The sequence below is a fragment of the Manduca sexta genome, chromosome 10 (genome assembly GCF_014839805.1).
Source record: "Manduca sexta isolate Smith_Timp_Sample1 chromosome 10, JHU_Msex_v1.0, whole genome shotgun sequence".
NCBI classification, from domain to species: Eukaryota; Metazoa; Arthropoda; class Insecta; order Lepidoptera; family Sphingidae; genus Manduca; species Manduca sexta.
This window is the reverse complement of record NC_051124.1, coordinates 7,896,556-7,917,637: the sequence shown is the minus strand read 5'-3', so window position 1 is coordinate 7,917,637 and position 21,082 is coordinate 7,896,556. Positions and strand designations below refer to the sequence as shown.

Genomic DNA, 21,082 nt, shown 5'->3' with positions numbered 1-21,082 from the left:
AACCGGCAGGGGATAAAAGTCTCCCCGGACGGTCGGCACATTTATGTCGGCTTTCTAAGTGCTACTTCACACTCCCTTGAAGGACACCATGTCGTAATACGTGTGCCGGCGAACTGTTCCACAGTTTAATGATATAAGTACGAATTTCCGAACCTTTTGGTACGTGTGAACAATTAAAACCAATATAAGCTCAATGATATAGTATTTGGGTAAGAATATGAGAAAAACTTAATCAGCTAGTAGCTCTCTTGGATCATGGATCCAGTAATAAAGTAAACGTCTTTATAATTCTCTACCTATGTTAGGTTTTAATACATTTAGATTCCTTTGTAGAACGCCGAGCTCTCCCTCGGGCTAACTAAGCCAGGCTCTAAACTACTTACAGGTGTCCTTGGTCTAGTTTACTTCATTGAATAGAACTACGTACAATATCTGAAAATTTTAATACCGAACCTCGATACAATTTGTGTAATAAAAAAACAACGCTGCGAATAATGCTTATTTTTTTTTTTTATGTCGATTTGTGTGTGGATTCAACTAACGTTATGGTGAAAAATGAAAATTATTATATTTAACACAAAGGATTTTGCTAACTACATCGAATACAAAGCATGAATTTTACAGTAATGTATGAAATTAATAAATGTATTGACAACGGACGCTACATTAGGCAAACCTGTGTAGTGGGGTCCCTTGAGATCACTCAGCAATCAGTGGTTTTAAAGAACTTAATTAAAACATTTACGTATCTATCTGATGTTTGGAAAGAATTGTTTATTTAAGTGCAAGTTATTTCCAAAGTTGTGGTGTTAATCACATGATACACTACAGATTTGTTCTTGTCTTTACCTTCTTATATTTTTATATATAACTAAATTGTTACTTTGTACAGCTGTGTGCGTGATGGGGTTGAATATCGTTAATTGAATTTCTAAATATCACACACGTGGGCCCTTATGGCGGGTTTTAACACCATTTATACGGTGGTCGAATTCCGACCGGATATAAAATATCCTACCACCAACAAAATGTGTGCAAAATTGTAAGCTCCTGAGGCAGCGCTTGCTTTCAGGTTCAAGTAAATGTTATCTGCCAGTTAACGTATAACGCAGTTAAAGCATTGTACATACTTACTACTCTTTGTTTATCATTCATTAGGGAGCTTGACTTTTGTATCTGGTCGCCTTATACTGTATTCGAAGATTAGCGATTACTTGGATATCGTGAAATACACCTTATGCCTACGAATTATAGAAACTTCAATGCCTTAGAAATTTTAACTATACTGGTAGTGACGGAAATAAATAAAAAGATCCTTTCTTCGCAGATCAGAACATGCGTAACTAAACATCTACTTATAAGTTTTTAAGAAATTTTAATTGTGTTAAATACGCAATGTAAAATAAAATAACTAATATTATAAATCTGATAATTAGCAATGTTTGGATGACTGGCATCATATTATGGGTATTTCGTATTCAGAAAATTACACAACGAGATTTTGTTTTCCGAAAAGCCTCAAGCAAATAATAGTTTTACAGTTAAGACAGTTTTCTGTAGCGAGGTTACTACCTGACATCTGTCTATAACTTATAACATAGTTTTACTGCAAATTAACCGTTTTGTTGACGGGATAACCACGTTGGAACAGTTTAGTCAATATAAACGTTAAAACATTTTATGTTTCAATGTTATTTAAAAGCATCATGAGACACTTTTCTCGGTCACAAGAGACTATTTAGTTTATATAACTGTACGACGCGACATCAATTTTTACTGTTAAAGCCAGGATAAGAATAGGTCGTTTTATTGCCAGCTTTTTATATTTCTAATGTAGTTTATGAAAGTTCATAATCCTTCTACTTCATAATTTTTATTAGTATCAAGGGAAGATTTTTTGCCCGTTGTCATTTTCACGGATTACAAACGTAAGAAGATATTATCTGCAATTTCTTGTTCTTTTATTATACAAGGACATTACGTGTATTAAAAAGTTCATTCGTGAGCAAATTTGTCTACGGAATTTTACCAATAATATAAATGGCCATTGAAAAACTTCGAATCAGCAATGACAATTATTAAAAAAACAAGACGAAAGCCCACTCGTGAAAATCTGATTGAACGACTACGCTAAAGGATACTCCAGTCTCGAGACCGGCTTCTCTTGTTCAGAAACGTGAATAATTATTGCTGTTGAAAGTTACTTACACTTGCCTTTTGTAAACTCCAAGCACGTCGACGTTAATTTTATCACACTTTTTAATTTCACTACAGTTGTCTTCGTATAAAATTAATTTGTATTATGCTTACTGGCTAGTAATAAGTTTAATGGGTTCTTTAGATACTGTAAAAAGCGCCGGTATTATGTTCATATCAACATTTTGGTCATATTATTTAAATAATACAATAAAATATGCAATTCAATTCAATTTTTATATTGTGGCTCCATAGTTGGCAGACGATGATTTTGCCAATGTCGATGTTGAAAAGTATGCAATGCAAATATCCCAATTATTTGACAGGTGTAGACGTCTTTGAGGATACATTATGGGTGAGACATTCTACGAGAATAACTGCGTTTTACTTAACCAAAAAGGTTACTTGGAAATTGCATAAGTCTTGGTATCAGCTTTTTTCGAAGGCAAAATGCAGTTCGAGTGTCACCATTCACGTAGGAAATGTATTGGAGATGAAAATGATAGTTCTAACTTTAGCTTCAAAAGTTAGGTGATAAGTTATGAATCTAAATGTTTGGAATCGTTCGAACGATGGCTGTTTACGTTTCATGAAGTTTGTATTTGTAGCCGAGTATAAGAAAAGAGAAGTTTCTCCATATTGAAGTTGCCTTAGTTTGATTTTATGTATTAAACCATACCCATCACTGATTTAGTGCATTATAGTAGTACCCAAATGCCCACATGTAATAAGGGGCGTGACTATTGACAAAGTATAATTCTCTGGGTTCGATTGCCAGTCCGGGTGACATTTTATGTAGGCTTTTAAAAACGATATACACAATAGTAGATTCTGTATAAACTAAACGCTAGGACCGTTCATTTGACATTGAGGACCAATTCTTTCTACATACTAAAGCTACAATACGTTTGATCATTACTTTATGATCAAACGTATTGTAGCTTTAGTATAATTTTATGTAGATCTGTTTAGTAAACAAACATACCTTCTAAAATATATTTGAGATTGTTTTATTATATCTACTTGAAAGGATAAAATTAAAATCAAAGTGAAAGTAAAAATTAACCCAAATTATTCCTGCAACATACTTCAAAAAACGTATTGCGTTAACTCCACGCTGAATTTGATTTTGGAACAAGCGCAGGCAAAAGAAACTAGTTGAGACACTAAGAGAAACCTTAGTTAATATTCCTTATCTTTGAATACATAATAGTAGTCGGTTCCTATAAATTGATCCACGTGGCCATGTGTTGTACCTTTCGATTATCCGTAGTAATTGCTTGTTTATTGCTTGTGCTAACCGCATCTAATAATTTCCTTGTGCAGTAACAGTAGGCGAGGATGGTATTTGATTTCAATTAGCGGTAGTACTAATATTAATATCAGCTGCAAATCACAAGGTACTGCAGTGGCGAAAGCTGAAATTTTCCGAAAAGGAACCCGCCACAGCATATAGATACTAATATGCATAAACGGGGTCTGCAAATCGTTCCAATGATAATTAGATTCTATACAGGCAGTGGACGACGATGAAGCCGGCAGGAATCGGATTATATGGATCATTCACCACTGCTGAGTACACCAGTGGTGAATGATCTTATACACTATCCAGTATAATTAGAATCCGATTATAAACTATCCAGTAGGATTACGATAAATATTATAGAGAATTTGCATGAGTATTACAATATATTGAAATCGGTAATTGGGTTGAGGTAAATGAACATATTTATGAAGATCTTTACACCTTCTTTTTAATACTAGAAATATTTTCCCACGTAATAAAATGCGAGCAATTAACCGAACAGAAAATCCCGAATTCTCCAAACAACACCTACTAAAGCAACTCAGGGAAAGTAAATAAACATTCTAGTTTAATAGTAAAACACAACGAGATTAAGGATACCATAAATACTATAAACACGAACGGTTAATTAGTTTACAGTGGACTCAGAGCGTCGTAAATTTTACAAAACTATTAGGTTTAATTTGTTGCGGAGAACATCTTGGCTTATTACGAGTTTGCGCTCGGCTGAGCTCGGGTATTCATGTCTAAGTTATTAAACCTCGAATCAAAACATGGCTGTAAATGAATACCTGGACGTGTTTAGGATCAAAAGGATGACGTTCCTCGGGATGCGAAAATTTTTGGACAGAACTGTTTTGTTTTTTTTTATTGCTTTGAATGACGAGACGAGCTTGCCTTTCGACTGATGGTAAATGATTAGCTCGCCCATAAACAGTAGAAAAATAATCCAATACCTTGTATTACAAAGTATTGTATGGTATTTAACTGTGTTCGCCATCCTGAGAGATGACATGTTAAGTCTTATTATATCCTGAAGTTACATTGGCTACAATGTTCTTCAAACCGGAACAAATGTTAACATACATATTCAAAAGATAACATTTATCTGGTAATTGAAAATCGACTTTATTAATGGACGTTTAAGGCATATTAACCGTTTTGGCAATCACACATGTCAATTTTTATTCACAGTTCATCGTTTCCGTATTTCGCATGATTAATATTCACAATGAGTTTTGATAACGTAACCTTGTTGTAATACCATTGTTATTTCCGTCTCATCTGTATTCATAACGATTTTGATAACATTGTCAATCGAAGTCTGTGCTCAAAACAGAGAGCTAGTTAAAGACTATTGATAAAATTAAATACCTAGTAGATCAAATGGGACATAGCAATTTTGTTGACGTTTACTTATTGGTAGGTCTCTCATATGTGAGAGTCCGCCTGGGTAGGTACCACTGCATCGTCCATTTCTGCCGCCAAGCAGGAGCGTGTACTGACTGTTATGTTCCGGTTTGAAGAATATTGTAGCCAGTGTAACTACTGGACATAATAAGACTTAACATCTCGTCTTAGGATGGCGAGCGCAATGGAATACCAAACAATACTTTGTAATTCTAGGTTTTAGATGGTGTTTCTATTGTTTATGGGCTGTCATATCGTTTAATACCAGGCAAACCGCAAGCTCGTCTCATCATTCAAAACAATAAAAAAATATATATATTGATAATTCATTAAAAAATATTACTATTATTTGTGCATAATGAGACTGAGTATATATTCAAATATGGAGGCTTGTATTTGGCAATAGTTGTTATGTTTGATATTTATTTTGTTTATTAGTCCGTTTTATGACGTGCAGGGTCGAATATATCTTCGCGACTGTGTTTTTTCAATTAAAAAAAACACCTGATGGTAAGCAGAGAGATGTAGATGGAGTGTCGACTGAGAGATGATTATGCCTTGCCATTCGACACAATTAGATCCCTGTTTGAAAGCGTATATATACAGGCGGATACAGGAACGCGACATAATTACGTAGGCAACCATGACGGGTTTTACTGCTTATTACAGTGATGGATATCCGGGCGAATATACCCTACCACATCGACATTTACCACATCCTACATGGGCCTCCCCTAAAAGTTGAAGGAGGGCCATGTTCAGAAGTAGACATCCTGTGGCTGATGATGATAATGAAAATAACCAAAAAATAACCAATAATTAAGGTAGATATAGATTTTAATACGATCGGCTATAATTTTCTGCAGGAGGCAACTATCTTCTTTCACTATGTATCGTTAAATATATGGCGTCACAGTTTGACTCGCAATAAATATTTTTAGTACCACATCATAAATCTATAGTTATTTCAAGTAAGTAAGGCAGTCAGTTTAATAAATGCCGTATAAATACAGTATGAATACAGTCTTATTAATATTAAGTATGACTGCAAAGTTTAGGAAGATCTATCTGGATGTTTGTTGAAGTACAATGTAAAGACTGCTAAACGATATTGCATGAAAAATGGCATATAGGTAGATAATATTCTGGATTGGCATATGTATAGGCTACTTATATTTGGAACAGCTTTACATCGGAATTTTGTTCCAGAAAAATTCTTATGCGCAGGAGGGGCCGCAAATAAAATGTAAACATTTTGATTTACTTTTGGTATTCTTATACCAAGCAACTCACATTTGTCATTTTTAAACACCTGTGAGATAGCCGACATCGTTAAACGATAAAACGTTTCACTTTGCGTGACACGGCATACATGTACCCAGGGCCAAACGCGGCTTGGCCGTTTCAGATCTGTGCATCGACTGATGATTTTCCTTCAAAATTTATTTCGAACTTAAGACATTCAGAATATTTAGGGTATTCTTAAAATTGCTGTTAGGTAATTTAAGCACGCTATTATTGCCTGTGGAATTGCATTTTTAATCACAATGTTTATGTGTTCTCTACGTCAGAATCTCATTTTGCTATTGTTAAAGAAATTATCAAGGCTTATTATATTGCAGAATTGTACCCATTAATTACATAATATGTTAACAGTGGCTTATTTTGCTTTTAATCTGGCGTGACTCATTTTACCACCACTTGATAACAAAAAATTAAATGTCATGCTGTTATTCCATTTGAATCATCATTATTTATCTTACACGATTAACTAATAAGATAAAAAGTAGTATAGTATTTATTAGCGTGTGCGAGTTAATATTCTTGTCATTAGGTAGAAGGCGCGAGATACAAACAGGTATAGTTCGGGCTCCTATCAAATTTAAAAAATATGTCGTTTCAAGATAAAGTTGTTTTGGTGACGGGAGCCAGCTCTGGAATTGGAGCCGCGATAGCGGAGAAATTCGCCGCCGAAGGAGCCAAAGTAGCGATTGTTGCAAGAAATACAACAAAATTAGCCGAAGTGTCAAAAAAATGCGAAGAAGTCGGCAGTAAACCACTCGTGATAGTAGCGGATGTCACTACAGAGGAAAGTGCTCGAAAAGCGGTGAGTCAAACCATCGATCAGTTCGGCAAGCTAGATGTACTAATCAACAACGCGGGTATCATGAACTTCGCGAGTATATTGGATGAAAATGCGATTGAAGCTTTTGATCACACCATGGTTACGAATCTGAGGTCAGTCGTTTGTTTCACCCACATTGCCGGTCCTCACATTGTTGCATCCAAAGGCAACATCATCAACATATCGAGCATCGCTGCATTGGGAGTTGTAGTCGACAAAGCATTTGCGTACTGCACATCTAAGGCAGGTTTAGACCATTTCACTAGATGTATGGCGTTGGAATTAGCGCCAAAGGGTGTCAGAGTGAATACTATCAACCCTGGGCCTGTGAGAACTGACATCATTTCAAACTCAATGGGCGTAGACAAAGCAACACAAGATGCTATGTATGAAGGTAGTGAAAACGTAACTCCTTTAGGAAGAATTTCTGAGTCTGAAGAAGTAGCCGATTTGACACTATTCCTGGCAAGTGACAAAGCAAAGGGTATTACGGGATCTTCGTATGTTATTGACAACGGTATAATATTGTTGGGACTTCTTAAAAATGAATAAAATACTTGATGGGAATACATGGTCTTAGTTAAAAAGTATATGTAATTATAAAATGTGCAAAATCAACTTATTTGATTTTATTTCTAATTATTCACATTAGTCCCCACAACCATTGAACATTCCGATTAAATCACGACCACCTAGATCTTAGTTAGACGCTAATTAAGCCTTGGCTTATTGAATTTAAATGGTATGTACGCGCAAGCCCCGTCTGTGGCTATATATGCGCTATACTACATTTGTATTGTTTGCACTAATCAAGGGCTTTTCATTTAGTGGTCCACGCGGAGTAATTATATGCGTATATCTATTTGTCCACTGGTCTATCATTGAAGAGAATACGTTTTTAGTTAATTAACACTGTATTTTATTTGTACTTGGTTCAAAACAGATTGAATGGTAATTCAACTGATTGGTAGACGAAAATACCTACTAATTAATAACCAAGGAATTACAGTAAAAGCCACCTTAATATAACGAAGGAATGGCCTTTAGAGTAACGGAGTGAAGCTTCTTCAAATAAAAACTAAAAGAAACTACAATGCTGTTGAATACAACAGTAAAATGAGCACAAAACCGTTTTATGTTATTTCAATCTTAACTTGGAAAATTGATAAAGGAATTCAAAATGAAACTACGCTCCAGAGAACTTATTTAGCCGTTTTCCGGGAAGAGCTGCTTCAGAGGTTAATATAACCTTATTTTCTCCGCTCGTCTCCTTATAGCCGAGGGCCACATAAATATTGTTTGATTACACGGAAATAAATTAATTTATGACAGTGCCCTTTTACATTATAGGTTCTATTTAGTTACAACGGTATTAGAGCAAGAGCCTGTGAACCCCAGACCTTCATTATTTTATAAAAGCTGAAAGTTTGTCAGCGCAAGCTCTCAACACAGGTAAGAACGATGGACCATTATGAAGTTTGGGTTACAGTGGCTTTGGCAGGTACACGGTACGAAAGGTGTGTAAAGTACCGATCTAGTTTTGTCAAATAATAAAGTGAGATTTTTTGGTATTACCTTCAGAAAATTATTAAAAATCACGTTATTCATTGACAGACACTTAACATAGTGGCAATCCCTTGCCAGACACCCTTAATGTTCATGAAATTATAATTTTATTTACGTTATAGTATAAAAGCTGATTCTTATATATAGTACTTGGGTAATAAGTAAATGATGTTTCCTCGTTAACCAGACGTTTTCGATAGTTCCAACCCCTTGGCAGACAAGCATGTAGGGTAGCTGTAGGAGCGAGCGCGAGGCAGTATATACATGGGTGGGTGCGAGTGAGATGGCGAGTTGAGTCTACCGCGATTCCTTGCTGCACAGTTGTTATTTCTACTGCGCATGTGTTGTTTAGTAGTTAGTACTCAGCACATATTTACATCGGCTAAAATAGTATTATATACTATCTTCAAATATTATTAATTTATACACACACATACACAATATCACGCATTTATCCCCGAAGGGGTATGGAGAAGCGCCAAGTGTGTTCCGTCTCATAATGTGATAGGGGGCGAGCCTATCGCCATATCGGGCACAAATTCCAGACTCCGGGCTGATACTGAGCAGAAAAACCCAAATATCACTGCCCGACCCGGGATTCGAACCCAGGACCTCAGAGCGCTGTCGTACCGCACATGCAGTACAACTGCGCCACCGAGGCAGTCTCTTATTAATAATTAATATGCATTATTAATTAATAACATAAAAGATTTCGAATATTACAGACTATAAAGTAAATTCAATATTATTGGTGTATGATACGTAAATTATAAGTTTAAAGTTTGTTTACGTGACTTTTAAATAAAAGTGATTGTCCGTTAAAAAACAAGTCATGGGTGACACATTAATTTGTGTTATTTGCAACAAAAGTAGTGGCAAAGTAATATGATTTTGTGACGACACATTGAAAAAATGTGAATTGATTTTAAAATTACGAACAAAACATAGCCTTAAATATAGTGATCATTCTTCCACGGGAATATACAGATGGTTGGTTATCACAGGGAATGACAGAATAAATTACAATTTTTAACAAATTAAGGTAGTTGTAGCATCGAATGTTTTTTCTTAAGATGTTTTTAATAGATTATCAGTAATATAAATCTGCGCAAAAAAGTTTATTTGCGTAAGTCATTCTGATAATGAATCTCTTCTTAAGACTTACAATGTTTGTCTGGCAGGGGGTTGGAACTATCAAAAACGTCTGGTTAACGAGGAAACATCATTTACTTATTACCCAAGTACTATATATAAAAATCAGCTTTTATACTATAACGTAAATAAAATTATAATTTCATGAACATTAAGGGTGTCTGGCAAGGGATTGCCACTATGTTAAGTGTCTGTCAATGAATAAAGTGATTTTTAATAATTTTCTGAAGGTAATACCAAAAAATCTCACTTTATTATTTGACGAAACTAGATCGGTATTTTACACACCTTTAGTACCGTGTACCTGCCAAAGCCACTGTAACTCAAACTTCATAATGGCCCATCGTTCTTACCTGCGTTGGGAGCATGCGCTGACAAACTTTCAGCTTTTATAAAATAACGAAGGTCTGTGGTTCACGGGCTCTTAGACTATATGTAAAGGGAAACACATTACCGTCCTTCTGACAGGGGGGTAATAGGAAATACAGAATAAAAATAAAATAAGATATATATATATACTTAGTTGCATTCGTATTCATATTCGTATCGCATTATATTGATAGAAAAACTCGTTGAAACTCTAGTCTATAAAGTACACTTCGGTGAGCACCACTTTGTCATTTTCGCCGCAGTGTAGCAAAGCGAACATATATATTTTCGGTTTGAGGAAACTGTAGCCTTTGTAACAGTGTTATAACAGATCAGATTTCTCAGGGTGATAACCATGGCGCCATGCAGTACTCTGTCATTCAAAGCTCGTGTTTTTTCTGTTTATATTGGTACGGTGGGACCATCAATTTCATCTCAGAAAGTAAGAATAGTTGTGGATGTACGGATTGCGCTTTCGCTTACCTCACCAGTTGTATTTAGACGTACAAGATTATAATATTATTCCTTAATTTGCTCTCTATTCCGTCCAGGTAAAAGTCCTTCTCGAAAAACACGCCTGTAGGGCTTTCATGGAACGCTCGCTATTTCAATGTATACCCGTATGTTTAATGTCAACTTCAGTGGTATTACATGCGATATTTTCTCTTCCGAAAACTCATACACAGTCCCTCGCCCTTCCTTTCTCAAATATATTAAATTAAAAATATTTGTACGTACTATGAAACACATAAAATTGTTGCTATAAACGTGTTTTAAAACTTTTATCTTCTACATGTGTTGAGCTGGAGAAGTTGCCGAACTCGAGAGCTCTTTAGTCTCAAACTTTTTAGTAAAAGCAAATGAACATTTTCTGTTTTGATATACATGTTTAATTCATATCAACTTTTAATCAGATATTTTATTTTATATCTTAACGGAAGGCGAATGATTCACATTCCATGGACCACAAGGACCCAATATATTTATTAATATCAGATTAATATTCCCTTTATCTCTCTAAATAAAATGACGGACGAAAGAATTTAATAAACTGTGATTAGCATCTAGGCAAAACTCATAAGGAGCCAATTATGCTTTTAAAGTTTTTTACTGAAGTGAGAGGAAAACGACTGTTGGATATAGTTAACGGTTACTTCATGGAAATAAATTTACCGAAACATAAGGATAAATTGGGAACTCAACACGAAGCGCCTAATTCGGAGTACTCTGCACTTAAGTCCAGTAGAGAGAATCAGCTGCAATCAATATCGATGAAATTATCTCAAAAAGCGGTCAGGGCTGTTAGCATTAAGGAAAACGACCGATGGAGGTCGTACAGAAGCGGTGGCGAGTTCTGCATTCAGAATAGCCGTCTAGTAATCGTTTTAGCATATTATATAGGTATTTTTTGTTGAGAAGCTTGGAGTTATAGTATTAAATGCGTCTGTATTGTAACGGGCCAGAGTAACGTTCGTATGGCAAAAATAACATAGCGCCTCATTTCGACAAGTCATGCTTACTGTGTATCCAAATATACATTTTAACATAAGGTATTGCTAAACGAATACATATCTTTACTACACAAATTCTGTCTCATACGTAGTTTATGTTTATACCCGAAACGGATACCTACGAGTCACGGCTCGTATTCTATAAAACATAAAGTTAACGTAAATAGGATCAGGGGATAAACAGGATCCATATCTATTCTTATAAGAGTATATTTATCCCCGTTATGTTTATTCTGGTGACGCATAGGTAAAGTCAAATATCGACGGTTATATTTTGGAGTTTTTTTTAGCCATCATCTCAGCCACAGGAAGTCCACTGCTGAACATAGAACTCCCCCAAGGATCTCCTCGTCGACCTGTTGGAAGCGGCCTGCATCCAGCGACTTCCTGCGACCTTAGCCAGGTCGTCCGTCCACCTTGTAGGCCTGTTTTTTAGCCAGCAGTAGTTTAATGATTTCTTATGTTTACGCGAATGTTAGACATTGAAATAAAACTATTTTATCGCGGTTTTTTATTTTATAATTTACACCCGACGTTTCGAAGCCTTTGCAGCCTTCATGGTCACTGGGAGGTTGAGGTGTTGGTTGTCCGAAAAGTCACGGTTACAATATCTACATTTTACAATTATAGTAAACCATGAAGGCTGCAAAGTCTTCGAAACGTCGGGAGAAAAACAAAAAACAAAAAACCGCGATAGAATCCGGAAAATTAGTTTAATTTCAATGTCTAACATTCGCGTAAACATAAGAAATCATTATGCAAATTATAGTAAATTTTAAATTGTTTTAGCAATTGACGGTCCGATCTACGCAGAATGAGCTCACAGGGTCTTGAAGCGGTAGTTCATCTGGGTTGTAGTCTGTCAATCTAGAGTCGATTCTCCGGCCGAGCAACCACAATCTATATTTATAATATAATTTAAACATACTTAGATGTTCGAGATTGGAAAATTGCTTTATAAAATTGCTATTGTTGAAAATTGCCTTATTTACAACAGTTCTTATTGCGTATAATTAAGGTATAAATTATACAAAATAAAGTATATGTACTTTTTAACGAAACGTTAATCTAAATACATACCTACCACAAATAACAATTACGATACCTACCGTATTTGATAAATAATAAGTTATTTCCATTTTCTTTAATCTTTGAAAGAAAACTTTCACGATAAAATTCTTCCGCCCGAAGGCCGTTGTAAAAGGCGTCTCCTTTAGAACTATAACTAATTTAATCAGATCAGATAATAAAGTTTATAGGCAAACAGTATCTAAGTTATTTCCTATGACAAAAGGAGCAGTAAAGGATCTGATTAAACTAACGCGGAGGCAATAAATTATGGCCCATTTTATATCTACAGTAGTTTATTCTGAATTTTTGTATCTAATGAAATTATAGTCTATTTACTTTTCTCTGCATAGAGGAAATAATAAGACCTTCTGGTAATCTTTACGGGGGATCTGTGTTTACCAGTGGACCTAATGTGGCTGATGATGATGATGGAAGGTAATGAAAGGATGAAGGTTTGGAATTTACAGAGATATTTTTTTACTCTTTGCTTTAGGTAAAGACAAGTCCGACTGGAAATATTTAGACGAGGCCTGTGTCCAACAATGGACTTTATGTAAGGTAATAAAAGTATGAAAATATGGAATTTATAGATATGTTATTCTACACTTTGCTCTATGTAAAGGTAATATCAGGTCCGACTGGAAATATTTAGGTAAAGCCTATGTTCAACAGTGGACTTTATATGGCTGATGATGATAACGATGGAAGGTAATGATAGTATGAAGATATGGAAATTATAGAGTAATTTTTAGCACGTTATGTTTTTTTCACTTCATATAGTACGAAAGAAACATTTTAATTTTTTTACATATCCTTAGATACTGTAGAACAAATTTCCTCGCTTCGTCTGTATTCCTGTCTGAACGCAATAAACTTAAAAACTACTGAACGGATTTCGATATAATTTGGTATTGAGATAGTTTGGGACCCTGGAGACATAAGCTACTTTTAACCTGGGAAAATATAAATCGGAGCTTTTATCTCGGAAATCCTGTCACGCGCGTGGACCTGCGAGCAAATGCTAGTACATTTTAAAATTATGATAACGTACAAATAAATTTAAATGTTTTAAAATTATTACAAAATATGTAGTCGAAATATTTTATTAACAACTAACAGCGAGTTTCATTTAACGACACTTATCGCTTTTTTCGTTCTATCTTAAAACTGGACCAATCCGATTTTTTTTAAATGCTTACAAATGAGTAATTCCGATTGGTTTATTTTCCGAATCGAATTGAACATTGAGATTGGGATCGTTTATTGAAAATGCCTATAAGTGGATACTATTATTATCGAACTTTTACTTCCAAATGGTTATATATAGCTCCCGTCTGATCGATTTTTATCGACATTAGTTTTATTTTAAAACGCTGCAATAAAAGTTCGGCAGAGCGCTCAAGTGTAAGTACACAAAACTGTGTTCACAATATCGCGAAGGAGCGGGAAGTAAAAGAGATTTTCCCTCAGAAACTCGTTGCCAACTTAAAGTGATTTTACTTATTCTTAACGCGAAATGGGTTGGTTGTTAGTTCCAGCCTAAGAGCGGCGTTTTACAGACCATTTTAGGTTTCGATTTTAGTTCTATCAAGAGGATATAGAGTATGATATTTAATTTTAGCTTATTCATCACTGATAGTACTTTTCGATACTGTCATGGTGACGTAAGTAAAGTTGACAAACGTTTTTTATATCTATATAAATCATTACATGCAATTATTATGACCATAAATCCATAATATTTAAATTAATAGCACTCTTGATTTCGATACTAAGTAATGTGATTTAACAATTTTTATACGGTTCCAGATTAAAGGAATTGCATTTCAAACAATACTTATTTTAATAAACTTACCGTAATCGTTCAAACCATGTCTGAACCTGAAAAAGAAATATCATGTTTTAATACAAAAAAATCACGTTGCGAGGCAATGGCGTCAATCACTCACTAGTTTACCAAACAAGCAAATTAGCGGCTAATAATGAAATAAAAATTATCTCCATTTAAATAGTGTACGAACTATCCTAATTTTTTCTTTTGTGAAGGACAAAAGTATCTCATGATACTTTTATATAACGTTGAAGCATAAAATGTTTTAACGTTTATATTAACTAAACTGTTCCAACGTGGTTATCCCGTCAACAATACCGTTAATTTGCAGTAAACGTATGATATGAGTTATAGACAGATGTCAGGTAGTAACCTCGCTACAGAAAACTGTCTTACTTACTGTAAAACAAATATTTGCTTGAGACTTTTCAGAAAACAAAGTCTCCTTGTGTAATTTTCTGAATACGAAATACCCATAATATGTTGAACCAGGACTTGATGTTCCTATATACCAATCATCCGAACCAATAAAATAACTTCTTTTTATATACGGGCACAGCAAAGTAACCCTTCTTCACCTTATAGTAAGTGGAGTGGGGTCCAATAGAATGTCGACTGACGAGAGATGATTACCCCTCGACAGTCGACACAATTATGTCGGCCTGTTGGAACCTGATATAGGTAGATAGATATAAAAGTTTCTTTTGGCTACAATGACCACCCAGTATAACTTAAGATATACATAGACAATAGACAAGTACATACACAGATTTCTTTTCAAAATTCATCAAAATCGGTAGAGCCGTTTAACGCCAGAGAACTCACTGTCGCTTATAATACAGACATGCTAATAACGTGCTATTATGACATACATTACAGACCTCGCTTAGCGATTACACTGATTAAAATTCAGTGAGTTCTAATGAAGCTAATTAATAGTGAATGTTATTAACGGTGGATTCAAACGCGGGCGGAATATAAAGGCAACAGTTAGACTAATGACTTAAGCCTATTAAATGTTCCACAGAGAACGAACAGATTTTTCACAACAACATTTCGTGCTTGCTAATAATAAATAACGGGTCTGTGAAATGATGAATGTTATTTAACGTTTACATTTCTGTGTATATCAGTTTTTAAGTTACAGCTTTTATGGGTACAATGGCAATATTGGTAATAGGACCCTAGACCTCTTAGTCTGTAGTCACTATCTCTACACTCTAGCCCTAGGAGGCATCATTTATTTATAGTTAAGAAATAAGAAATAGTAATACGTTATTTAAACGCATTGAACCACAATGCGGTGAGACAATAGGCGTAGTAAACAACAATATAGAATTAATAGTATGCAACTTGTACTCGACTGATCGCCCTTAGTACTTACCATAGAAAACACACTTTAAAAATAACATTGAATAATTATTTTAGTACTGGAAGAGCCGGTAGGGGTCGACCGCACCGAACCTTCCAATCTCAGATATCTGACATTCTTAGTAACGCCCAGGTCGAAAGTACCCTGAATCGGCGGGAATACATGACAAGATTGTTCAAGGTGCAGAAAGCGAGAGAGGTATGCCAGTATCGTGCGAAGTGGCGATCGAGGCTTGTTACTATTTATGTATGTATTTATTTTATTATTATAACAGCTATAGTCATATAAAAAAGTACTTTTTTTTTGTTTGCTTTAAATGTCGAGACCAGCTTGCCGTTCGCCTGATGGTAAATAATATGACAGCCCGCCCATAAATGGTTAGAGACATCATCCAACACTTTGAATTACAAACTATAACATCAGCCCTGTATTATATGCTGTCCCACTGTTGGACACGGGCCTCCTCTGCTAATGAGAGGGATTAGGCTTTAGTCCACCACGCTGGCCGAGTGCGGATTGGTATTGGTGGAATTATCGAGGGTGTGTGAAGACACACCCTCGATAATTCCTAATAGAGAATTTCTCAGGTATGCAGGTTTCCTCACGATGTTTTCCTTCACCGTTAGAGCAAGTGATAATTCACAAAGAACACACACATAATTCTTCTGAAAAATCAGAGGTGTGTGCCCTTGGGATTTGAACCTGCGGACATTCGTCTCAGCAATCCGTTCTACAACCAACCAGGCTATCGCCGCTTAGTCTGTAGTACAAGTACTTCTAGTAAATTCAGAGTTTTGTTTCACTAAATCTCCGTCCCCTGCCGTCATTATCTCATTTTAATGTGGGGTTCAAGCAGCATTCACTTGTTACGCGCATTGGAGAAACGACGTAGCTTACTACTTACTATTGGAAGTCAGCCAATTATCAATCTTCTAGAGGACGTCATTAATCAATGTATAGAGCTTTTAATGGTCGTTTGGAATCGACCACCCCCGTATCTTCAAAATGTCTTTTACAATCGTCCCGTAACTTTGTTTTAAAATAAAACTCAGTGCACATTCCTCTCGCCATTAAAGCGAATTTACCGCTTGTTCCTGCTTACAAATTGTGATCACGAGTGTTGTCCACCGCCTTTCAACATCTTTTTAATACTTCTACTGTAATTTGTTCACACTAATAAATGATTTTCTGTTCCCTTCTTTTATTTTCCAGTTCATATTTTGTTTCAAGATTATTACGACGTGTCCAATATTTTGTGCCTTATTTATTGGATAAAATATTGTGTCTTTCAAACCCGGGGATTCGAATGTGAAACTTCTTTTAGTTTTGACTTATATTACATAACACATTGTTATCATTAAAGATTATCACGCTGTAGATATGTTTGTTTAAAGATTAAAAATCGTTAAATCAAAATATAATTTCAATTTCAATGTTTAATAAATTTCGACCCGCTTGCAAGATACGTTTTAACTTTTAATCCACCGGGCACCGCCAAACAATACAAGCATCAATTAATTTAACAGATATCGCATAAAATGCCAGTCAGCTGGAAACGTGATTGTTTATCGTTTACGAACAGAATGGTACGGTTATTAAAGCTGTTACAGGCTTGTGACAAACGTACGAGATGGAAGATATGACGATATTAAAAGGCATGTTTATTTATGATAATGTTTACTTGTGGCCTTGTTCGTGTAAAAGCCTTTTTCTGAAGTTGCAAGTGAGAGGGATATTTTTTGTGTAAATTAGGAAATAGTTTTGCAGTGAAAAGACTATGCACCACTCTTTATATGACTGGTGTCTGTCTGAAAGTTTCTTCAAAATCTAGGTATCCAGCCATGTTGGAGATCGGCAGGAACTAACAGAGAATTATTTTAAGTATATAATTATAATACTAGTATTGTATTGGCTAAATATTATCACAATGCTAGACCCTCCATATGTGAAAGGCAAATAGGGATTAGTCCATCAATGTTTTTGTACATATTGTTGATAAAATAAAATATTAAAAACATTCAGTAAATTCTTTAAATGTATGGTACTCTCGGTACAGAGAAGTATTCCCATTTGTAATACTTAATAAGAGGGCCGAAAGAACTGTGTTCGTAAATTAAGTAATGGAAACGAATAATTTGTACCTTTGCTTTTACTCAAGAAATAATTTTAACATTTGCTGGGTGCGATTAAAATACAGTTGTTTATTTTCAGCATCTAAATATATCAATGTCAAGTCGCAACTACTTTGTGGCACCCGAAGTTTGTATTTGTATGAACTTGTTATGAATTTGTAACAACTTTGTGAACATCTGAGTAAATAAGATTGCTTTTTTACGCCACCGCGGAGTACGTATTTACATAATAATGGGCATTGAATTATGCATTCAGCCGAGATGCGGTTTGAGAGGGTTGGTAGACATTACCAATCGAAAATGGATTCAACGGCGCGGCGGCTTAATATACTGTTTGGTTTAGGCTTACGTAAATACATTTCGAGATGAATATAAGTATCTAGTGGAACATGCACAAACTTACGCCTTTTATCGCCGTAGGGGCAGGCAGAGGCGCCAATGCACCCACTTTTCACCTTGCGTATTTTGTCTCATGACGTGGTAAAGTACGAGCTTATCGCCATATGCGTCATAAATTTCATATTTCAGGTTGATACTGAGGAAAACCCGACCCAGACTTCGGACTCGACATCTCGGTGCGGCAATCGTATCACGCACGCAATACTATTACGCCACGCAGCCAATCAATCAATATCAATTAGAGCAATGGTTTATATATTAGACTATAAGGACTTTTCAGTTTGCTTTTGCCTTCAAAGTCTCTAGTATCAAGTACTACTTTATTGCAAATGCAGGATGGTTTTCATATAATTTACCTCCTTTGGGCGGTAGTGATAAGGCACTTTTTCCGCGAATTCAAAAAAAAATAAATAAAAAGGGAGCATTTAATTCCGATGCAGTTGATGGAGCTCATTCTCGTCGCAAAATTTCTTTTCTGTTTTTGAACCCGGTCAAATTTTCAAATTTCGTAGCAAAGGCATTACTTTAACTAGTATTTGAAGAAACAAGAATGAAGGAAAATATAAAAGAACGTCAAATACCTGTCATCTATCCGGCTTTTATGAAATGGACGCCGTCAATAACCAAATGGTTTCCAGTTAATCCTCTTTACGAACAAAAGGTTCAAACTTCGAGCCCTATTCATTACGCGGCAGGCGTCATTCGCACCAGTTGGGTATTTATGTAGCATGAATTTAAATATCAGTAGATTTTATGTTGACTTCTGTTTGAAGTCTTATTTATTGACTCTTCTTAAGTCGTGGCAGGGCATCATGGATTTCGTGGGATATTGGAATGTTGAAATAAAACTATTTTTCGGATTTTATCGCGGTTATTTATATTACAATTTTCTCCCGACGTTTCAAAGACTTTGCAGCCGTTATGGTCACGGGGGGACTGAAGATTTTATTGCAATATGAGGTCTCTTACATATAGAACTTGTACAAGGAAGTTGGTTATGTGATCTTCACCAGACATAGAGCACAATCATCGAAATTGCTATAAAAATTATGGTTGTCCTGCCAAGCATAGAAAACAAAAATAATACTGTTACTATACGGGGAATAATGCTTGTATATACTAATAAAAATTATAGATACTGCAAGCAAAACTGGTTTCAAAAGAAACTTTGCATGGAGAAGAATATTCTTTGGAAATAAATATAGAACATAATGATAATATAAATCGGTAAACGCTACAAATACATCTATTGTGTAACAGAGTTTAGATCGTCTACATCTATAATACTTGAATGCGTACCGATCGTACCATTTCGTATAAATTTGTAAGAAAATGGATTTAAAGTGCTCTTGATTTGATGGCATTAAGTGGTTTCCAGTCTTGTTGATTCTAATATGTTTATATACAACAGATATTGCTAGTTCTCTTGTCGATATCTTCAATTGTGATTATCGTTTTATCCAGAGGATGGTAACTGCAGTAAACAGCTGTTTCTTATTTATGTTTAACACATAATCGTCAAGTGATTTTGGATTTCATATGACGTAAAAATAGATAGACTACCTTGATCGATTTGCAGACCGAATCTATATTAGTACTTACATATATGTTATTTCGGGTACCCCTTCGAAAAATTTTACCTTTCGTCACTGCAAATTTAGGCATTTTTTATCACGTAACACAGGGTGGGACATTTTTCCTAAAAAAAAAACACGTTCAATCGGTCGGAATAACAACCAATACTAGCATAGTATTCATTATGAAAATTTTGCATGTCGTTCGTTTAGCAAGAACGTGTTACACTGTGCTATATGTATAACTATTACTAGTACATCCCAGTCTAATCTCGTAATGTACGACGTAGCTGCCGGAAAAATAACCAGAAATTGACTTCAAATCGCATTTTCCAACATGGCAGTAACTAGGTCGGCGGGAATGAGTGGATTATACTATACAAGCGGATTGATTTCGGAGATTGCGCATGTAACTTACGTTTGGGCAATTAGATCGAATTTGCGCTGTCATCATTACACTGCCGTAATTTAGCCAAGAATAATTTATTTTTTAATATTATTTATAGCATAATGTCATCAAATCTATGTCAATCTTTTAGTTTAAAACTTCAATATGTAAAGTCTACCAATCCGCACTAGGTCAGCGTGATGGACTAAGGCCTAATTCTTTTCAGTAATAGAGGAGGTCCGTGCCCAAAAGTGGGACAGTATATAATACAGGGCTGACATTATTGAGGGTTGAAATTTTATATTCGATGGAAAACAAATGACCAGGTAGAATGCGGTTAAATATTTGTAAAGCTTTTTACACGAGTAAACAGACAAATGGTGCTTTAAATTCAAATTAATACAAAATGGATATTGAATTTCCAATGATATCTTTCAACGCCTTATTTATTTACACGATTTATACTTTCATCATATTTATCACGGTTGCTATGAATTCTTCACAGTTTCTGACTTCTATTCTTCTATTTCTTTTCTTACTCAAACTCTTTAGCTTTAAATACTAGTATAAATTTGTAAGGAATACAGTTGTAATAAGTTTTTAGGCAGCCATATGAGACAGTCATTTTCATTAAAACCAAGACTTCCTAAAACGTTGAATTAGTCTTTACGTTCCTTAAT

At 35.1% G+C, this 21,082-nt stretch overlaps 2 protein-coding genes and 1 long non-coding RNA gene across 3 annotated transcripts in view; 2 read left to right on the top strand and 1 right to left on the bottom strand.

Moving 5' to 3' along the window:
• Positions 1 to 21,082, bottom strand: part of LOC115448293 (probable G-protein coupled receptor CG31760) — an 82,943-nt gene that overhangs the window by 34,707 nt on the left and 27,154 nt on the right. Inside the window, exon 2 of the mRNA XM_030175686.2 lies at positions 14,562 to 14,587. The gene's annotated coding sequence lies outside the window, so the exon portion shown is untranslated. The remainder of the gene's footprint in view (positions 1 to 14,561; positions 14,588 to 21,082) is intronic.
• Positions 1 to 21,082, top strand: part of LOC119188905 — a 70,455-nt gene that overhangs the window by 30,385 nt on the left and 18,988 nt on the right. The window lies entirely within an intron of this gene.
• LOC115448295 (glucose 1-dehydrogenase 2-like) lies at positions 6,731 to 7,669 on the top strand. Its single transcript, XM_030175688.2, has one exon. It carries the CDS (start codon positions 6,804 to 6,806, stop codon positions 7,587 to 7,589), a length of 786 nt encoding a protein of 261 aa, XP_030031548.2. The 5' UTR covers positions 6,731 to 6,803; the 3' UTR covers positions 7,590 to 7,669.